The 7,987-nt window shown below is 49.1% G+C and overlaps 1 protein-coding gene across 2 annotated transcripts in view; it reads right to left on the bottom strand.

The window, feature by feature from the left end:
- Naca (nascent polypeptide associated complex subunit alpha) overlaps positions 1-6,700 on the bottom strand; it is a 13,483-nt gene extending 6,783 nt beyond the window's left edge. Inside the window, exons 1-3 of one of the 2 annotated variants that reach the window (XM_029482739.1) lie at positions 6,362-6,495; positions 5,509-5,580; positions 15-2,965 (exon numbers count right to left, since the gene is read on the bottom strand). In XM_029482739.1, the coding sequence (XP_029338599.1) occupies positions 15-2,965; positions 5,509-5,578 (3,021 nt within the window). In that variant the 5' untranslated portion in view covers positions 5,579-5,580; positions 6,362-6,495. Of the gene's footprint in view, positions 1-14; positions 2,966-5,508; positions 5,581-6,361 lie in introns of both variants that reach the window. The other variant, XM_021173852.1, reaches the window with a different exon arrangement.
- Positions 6,701-7,987: the final 1,287 nt, after the last annotated feature.

The following is a 7,987-nucleotide window of genomic DNA, read 5'->3' as shown; positions in this document are numbered from 1 at the left end:
GGAACAGCTGTGACCCCTTCAGGAGATGGAGTCGCTGGAGTTTCTTTGGGGGCTACAGTTTTGGGGGCCTTTTTGGAGCAAGGAGGAATCTCCAGTGGTACAGCTGTGACCCCTTCAGGAGATGGAGTCGCTGGAGTTTTTTTGGGTGCTGCAGTTTTGGGGGACTTTTTAGGACAGGTAGGAGTCTCAGCTAGGGTGGCAGGGTCACCTTTGGGGGGTGGGCTTGTTAGAGCCCCACTGAGCGTATCACTCGCTGGGGACTTTGGTGGGGAAGTAGGAGCCACATGTGGTAGAAGAGGAACCTCTTTGGGAAACTGGGATGGTGAGATGTCTTTGGAGGCTGTAATTTCTGTCGCCTTTTTGGAGGTCATAGCCGGGGCACTCTTAGGGGATACGGATTTTGGAGTCTTTTGTGGGGAAGAAGTCACTTTGGGAGTTGCAGCTGCTAGGGCATTTTTGAGGGAGGTAGGAATCTCAGTAGGAGCAATGGTGGCTTCATTAGGAGATGGGGCTACAGGAGCCTTTGGGGGAGACAGGGAAGTCACAGCCGGGACACTTTTGAGAGACAGGGTTGCTGAAGTATCTTTGGGGACTGCAGTTGCCGAAGTCTTTTTGGGAGAGATAGGAGTCACGTCTGACATAATAGGGTCTACTTTAGGAGACTGGACTGCCGAGATCAGTTTGGAAGCTGTAACTTCTGGAGTCTTTTGGGGGGAAGGAAGAATTTCTGCTGGGACCATTTTGGAGGATATAGAAGCTTCTGTTGGAACAATAGGGGCCCCTTTAGGGGAGGGAGGAGCCCCAGTTGAAGGAACAGGGGCCCCTTTGGAGGATGGAGGAATGGGAGAAAGCTTATTAAGTGAGCCTTTAGGGCCTTGAACAGCCAGACCTGCCTCTGGAAGGAAAGAAGCCTCAGGTGGGCAGAGAGGAGACGAGAGAGCAGAGCCCTTCTTGGATGCAGACACACCAGTGTCTAAAGGTGAGGAGTCAGCTAGACAAACCACAGTCCCTTTGGAAGTCACAGAAGCATCTGGGTGCCCCTCACGGGAGGAGCCTGAAGACTCCATATGAGAGACAGCATCAACTTTCCTTGCACTGGAAAAAGAAATCTCAGCTAAGGGAGGATCAGGAAAGGGCACAGACTTGGGAATTTCAGGGGACATAGATGAAGCCACAGGACAGCCTTCAGAGGCTAAAGGAACCAGAGGTGAAGTGGTAGAAGGAACAGTATTTTTGGCAGTTCTAGGAGCCATTGCTGGGGCAGTAACAGAACTTTCGAGAGGCTGACTGACAGTGTTTGGGCTGACACAAGAATCTGCTCTGATGACAGCAGGTGGAGAGTCAGCACGCAGGGAAGTAGTAGTAGTAGCAACCCCAGCAATGGCTGGCTGCACCACAGGGGCAGGTCCTCCTGTAGTTGTCTTTGTTACAGTGTCTTCTGAAAGTACCTGCAGAGATGATGCACTCTGAGAAGAGGGAGGGTCTTTAAGTGCTATGGGGGCCAAGGGCTGCAGAGTGGTGTCTTTTCTGGTGGGGAGCCCTGCCTGGGCTGGAGAAACAGGGGCTCCTACATTTACTAATACTGAAATAGGAAGATTTTTAAGGCCTTCAGTGGCTGGCAGAGGAGACACTGGCACCCCTAGAGTAGTTGATACTGGAGGAGCAGGAAACTGCTTGTGAGCAGCAGGTACCACAAGTGAAGTGAAGGGGGAAGCTGGGTCTTTACTACTTACAAGACCTGATGAAGCTGGAGGAGGCACATGAGTGGCAGGTGCAACAGAAATGGCAGAAGGGTTATCCAGGGCATGGTGGGTGGCTCCAATACAGGAGACAGGAATTTCTTTTAATCCAGTTTTTTGAGAAGCGGGAACTTGAGTCACCAAAGGCTGTAGAGCAACATTAGAACCCTTGGGAACGAGAGAGGCTGTAGGAGACAAGGAAGTACCAGCTACATTTGAAGAGCCAGGAGGACTGCAGAGTTCATTAGTAACAGCAGAGGAGCCTTTGTCGGCAGATGGAGCTGCCCCAGAATCAGCAGCCAGCAGCCTGGAGGGAAGGGTAGGAGCTACACATCTCTCAGGTGGGCAAGAGGCTGCAATATCAGAGTGACCTACAGAAGTGGGATTATTCACTGCAAGACCTGACTGACCTGGAGATTGGATGGGAGAATCCAAAGAAATGTGATGCAGAAGTGGAAGATGACAGCCCAGAGAAGTAGAGGGTGCTGGGGGGATGCTGGGAGCTGCAGTGTTTTGAGCAGGTGGACTAACAGGTCCCTTTAGGTTAAGGCTTAGCCGACTTTGTGTCAGAGCTGAGGAAATGGGGACACCCTTCACTGGGGGAGTGATGGATAGTGTTTGAGGACAGGCCATTAAACCAGGCTGCACAGAGGCCAGGGGGTTTTCAAGGTGGGAAGGGAAAGCACTGACTACATCTGGAGGACGTGGGGTAGGGCCTTTTAGATTCAGGGTTCCCTGAGAGGGAACTTGACTGGAAGAAGCCTTCGGTTCTAAGGGAGGGATGGAAGCTGTCAATGCCCCCAACTCTGCTCCAGCAGCTGATGGAGGTGAGGTGAGAGGGTGAGGGGGACACACAGAGCTCTTCTGAACTGAATGAGGAGCTAATGCGACCAGAGACAAGGGAGCCGAGGAGGAACGGGCACCTTTCTGAGCTAGACCTATCATGGGAGAGGCCAAGGCTAGGGCAGCTGGGGAAATGGGAGGCCCTATCAGGTGTGGCAGGAAAGTTGGGGTGGGAGGGGCAGTTCCTGAGGGCAGAGCAGTTTCAGCTGGTGTGGGCTGGGCAAAAGGAACTTCAAAGGGGGTCGAGGGAACACTAGAAGGGAGTGGAGAAGGCTGATGAGCAGTTACTATAGGGTTTTGCTGGGGGCCCAGGGAAGAAGGAGGGGGAGGTCCAGGCTGCCCTACAGCAGCAACTTTCAAGGCTGAAGACATAGGAAGCACAGCTGGAGAAAAGCAAAAATAAAGTAAAATAAAAAACAAAACAAAACAAAAAAGGAAATAAAGGGAGGGGGAAAAGGTGAGTTGTGCAGCCCAAGTTGGTAACATGCCTCACAGGAAACAACAAAGTTTAAAATCTGAGAATGACGGTCACCACACGGGATTAGAAACAGGTGACAAGCAATATCAACTTTGCCTGTGCATAGTTCGGTGATTAAGTGGACTACATCCTTCAAAATAAACCAACTATTTTAAGGTGGGACAAACAGTCCAAGACTAGCTCATCTCTAAATGAAGAGCAAAGGCCCACACCCCGTTACCGATAAAGCCTAGGGCTTTACACATGCTATGCAAGAACTCTCCTACTAAATTATACACACACACATAAATAAATATAAATAACCTTAGCCCTCTTTTTTTGAGACAGTCCACCAGTTTCTTAGACTGGCCTAAATTGAATCTACAACTCTCAGCTGCTAACACACTGTGGCACTAGCCACCAACCCGGAGCAATTTCCTCCTCCTTCACAAAACTGACACCATTCCCAGTGTTTTATTTTTTAGACATGGTCTCAACTGTGGCCCCAGGAACTCAGGATTGGATTAAAGGAGTGTGACCACACTTCACTCAATCTTTCCTGGCCATACTTTTAGACTTCTGGGGGTAGGTTAGGGATGGAAAGTGAGACTTCAGTTATGCTGGAACACATTTTAGAGAGGATACAGCTATAGCCTAACTCAGTCCACTAAAGCTGAAGCTCAGCACGTGTGGCACCAGACACAGATCTCAGCAGAAGTGGGTCACACACCACTCTCTAGCCACCCCTTCTTCAGCAGTTTTGGTTCTTCACTCTTTAACTCAGGGCTCAAAGGATTGTCCTTTGAATTATATCATGAAACTAAACCCAAATGACTTTAGAAACGCATGCTCCCTACTCCTTAATCTAGGTGCTATGCTGTCTAGTCAACTATTTGGCATCACAAAGATTTCTGAAGGAGCATAATTCCTGCCATTCAAGAGACAACACTGAATTAAATCAGAGTCAATAAACGATAAATACCTAGAACAGGGTGAATCATCAAAACGCCCACTGAGCCAGCTTATTTCCAAATTCTTACAGTAGAGATTACAGGACAAAGAGGTGGCTGGACCAGTCTTTCTGGAGAATTGGTAGGTCAAAGCCTTCTAATTATAATGCAAATATATCTTGTACAATTATTAACTAGAATTTAAAAATATGCCCATATTTCTTGCTTTTATACTTTAACCAATATACTGATTGTTTTCATTCATTTCAGTAAGAATAGTTACAGACATCACAGGTCACAGACATCAATACAAGTTCAGACTAATGAGGAGTATCTTTAGCAACACTAAGGACTGTTTTATGCTTTAGATCAGGATATTATAAATCCACTTTCAGCTTCCACATTTGTAAGATAGTTTAACTCTGTTGAGCTCTGGAGTTGCAGATCCCCAGAAACCATTCCTTCTCCACACTGTCCAGTTCCCAGCTCAGGGTCCCACCTCCTTTTTGGTCTAACAGCTGGATTAATCCCTTCGGCTGCTAAAATCAGACAGGTGGGGAGGGAGGACTTTAATGCTTTTAAATATAAATAACTTTAATTCCAAAAGAAAACACAAACTCCCATGAGTAATGACAAAAATTCTATTTAAAAAAGTGGAGGGCATATCTTTTTTCCCTTCAACAGGGTCTCTCTGTGTAGTCCTGGCTGTCCTGAAACTCTGTAGACAGACCAGGCTGGCCTTGAATTCAAGAGATTTGTGCCCATGCCTCCCAAGGGCTGAGATCAAAGGCAGGCGATACTGTCTAGCCTTTATCTTACGGCTATCCTTAAGATATCCTTCATTTAGTTCTGTAGAGCTGACTCAGCAAGCAAAACCATTCTCGTTCTTTTCACAAGCTCTTTTTTAAGTTCCCTATCAAAATGTGTTAACCAGCATTCAAGCCTATCTTCAGACTACTTCTATTTCAGTTGGAAAAACCCCAAGAATTTATTTCAGTCTTAAGTAATGGAACTACGCTAACAAGCATTATCAACCCCTTTGAGCTAACCAACCCAGGCTGAGGCTTAGGTAGGCCACGCTTATAAGCAGCAGTATGTCATCCAGACATGTGATGAAAGGTTCGGTGCCAATCATGGCTATCTAAAACCTCGACCTAACTTGCTGGCCGGAACTTCACCAAAGCTCAGGTCTCCTTGGCCTGCCTGAGCCGCCCAGTTACAACAGACCAGAACGACCCAGCCCCTTCCCTACTCGGGTTTCCTATGTGTAGATTCCACAGAAGAGCTTTTCAAGCAGCTGGTGTATTCGCAGAGCAGGCTAGGGAACCCGTGTATAAATCTCAAAGATACAATCTTTTACTTTCTTCCCCTGAAGAGTCCCCTTCCCCCAGGCACGGTAACAATTAGATCTCTTACTAAAGCTACAATCTCATTTCAAATTTTTCTTTAAAGTCAGTAAACTACAAAAGGCAGAAAGGTATCCGTCCCCTTTACCCACTACGGCACTACGGGCACCTACCTGTCTCAGCCTGAGGCTGTGGCAACTCCTGCTCTGTAGCAGGGACGGTTTCGGTGGCTTCACCGGGCATTTCTGAAGGGAATAAAACGGAGGCCCCGAATTAACTAGGGCGGATTCACCTGCCTAGCCCAAGGATTCCGCCTAGTCAAGTATTCCGGGGGGAGGGGGGGGGGACACGGGACAACCCTGCATAAGGCCCATTAAGAAAACAAATTCCCGAGGATCCGGACAACCTCCCCAAAGCGACTGGAAACGGGGTCAAGTTACGCCACGACCCTCGGACGCCTGCTCAGAGGATCTGACCTCGCGGAGCCGCTTCACTTAGCAGAGAGCTGACTTCGCCCTGGCCAGGTCCTCGTTTTCACTCTTCCGATCGATCCCATAAAGGCAGCAATCCCAAGGTCTGGCTCCTAACCGTGAGCGTCCAGGCGCTACTCTGGGCGCCCCCCCCCCCCGACTCGCTAAGGACCACTTCGCAGGGCAAGAAGAACACGGGGTGCCCCAGGACGAGCGACGCTGCGAGTTCCAAGGCTGTGTGTGACCCCCTTAACCTCCTGGTCCAGATCCCCGTGGCGCCCTTCCCAACTGCAGACGCGCCCAGCCTCTCCGGCTCCACCGCAATGGTTCCCGCGTCCCCAAGCCTTAAACCCGGAGCCGGACCCGGGGCCCTCCTGTCCTGCTGTTGCTGGGACCCAAAGCGCAGACCCCATTTTGCCCGCAGGCGCGGGGGCGAGCTAAGAACGCTGAGCCCCACAGAGCCGCCAGCGATGCTAAACTAAATGCCCGGCGCCGCAGAGCTGGCAGCAGGCGAGGATGGCTATGGATGGAAAGCAGAGGCGCCAGCGGCACTTACTGTGCGGAGATCACGGAACCAAGATGGCGGCAGAAAGAGAGCGAGCGAGCCCGTGACCCACGCCTGTTGCAGAAGGAAGCCGGGCGCCGAGAGGGCGGGACCAGCATGCGCTTCCGGGTCAGGCGCGCGGGCCTCCACTTCCTGTAGCCAGCGGAGCAGCTGTTCTCCCAGGGCACGGCGGTGGCGCGGTCTAAATAAGGCATTGAATTCCGAAGAGGACGCGCGGGCCTGGCTGGGGCGGTAGGGGCCGCCCCGTCATGGCCTTGACCCCGAGGGACGCGCCAAGACCGTATGCGAAACAGCTACAGCTGTTTAGGACGGCGTCCGGGTTTCCTCTTTAAGAGAACGAGTTGCGGATTAGCGGGGAACGTCACAGAGCCTGTGTTCGCACCGTTGGAGAGAAGCGACCTAGGTTTAAGTTTTGGAAATAAGAGGATTTAGGACAGCAAAAGCTCGGTTCTCTCCAGGAAAAAAAACCTCAAACACAGAGCATAAACACAATTCGCTTCACCTGATACCCTGGGCACTTCTCAGATATTTTAAAGTTCACCCCTTTTTAGGGTCGCAGGACTGTACATTAAAAACCCACACTTGAGCTTGGGAAGGTAGCTCGGTTGATAGAGTGATTGCCCAGCATGCAAGAATTCCTGGGTTCCACCCATAGCACCACATAAAATCGCAAGTAGTTCGAGCCCTTAATCCAGCACTTTGAAGTCAGGGACAGGATCAAAAGTTCAAAATACTCTGCAAAACCTCAACACAGTGAATTTTGTGTGTGCAGTCTTTTGTTGAGACAAGGTTTCTATGTAGCTCTGGCTGGCTTCCAGCTCACATAGAAATCCACCTGCCTCTACCTCTAGAGTGCTGGAATTAAAGGCTGAGCTTGATATCTTTGTGCTTTTGAGACAAGGTCTTTATAGACCAGGCTGACCTTAGAGACCCACCTGCCTCTGAACCTAGCAAATTTGGAGCTAGCCTGGGCTAGATATTGAGAGCTTGTCTCAAAACAAACAAAAGCTCATACTTTTTGAAAGTAGAATATACTATAAAACCAGTATTTTGTCAAAGAAGTAGTTACTAACTTACACTCCATCTCTCAGTTCCACAAAAGGACTCAATTTTGGACCTGAATTACTTAGCTCACCTGTTGTTCTTTTCTTCTTCTTTTTCCTCCTCCTCCTCCTTCTTCTCCTTTCTTCTTCCTTCTTCTTCTCCTCCTCCTTCTTTCTTCTTCCTTCTTTTTCCTCCTCCTCCTCTTCTTCTCCTTTCTTTTTCCTTCTTCTCCTTCTTTCTTCCTTCTTCTTCCTCTTCTTTCTTTTCTTCTTCCTCCTCTTCTTCCTTTCTTTTTCCTCCTCCTCTTTCTTCTTTCTTTCTCCTCCTCCTCCTTTTCTTCCTTTCTTCTTCCTCTTTCTTCTTCTTCCTCCTTCTTCTCCTCCTTTCTTCTTCCTTCTTTCTTCCTCCTCCTTCTTTCTTCTTCTTCCTCCTCCTCCTTCTTCTTTTCGTTTTTATTTTTTATTTATTTTTTTAAAGATTTATTTATTTATTATATGTAAGAGGGCGCCAGATCTCGTTACGGATGGTTGTGAGCCACCATGTGGTTGCTGGGATTTGAACTCTGGACCTTCA

Source organism: Mus caroli, chromosome 10 (genome assembly GCF_900094665.2).
Source record: "Mus caroli chromosome 10, CAROLI_EIJ_v1.1, whole genome shotgun sequence".
Taxonomy (NCBI): Eukaryota; Metazoa; Chordata; class Mammalia; order Rodentia; family Muridae; genus Mus; species Mus caroli.
This window is presented reverse-complemented; position numbering and strand designations above follow the sequence as displayed.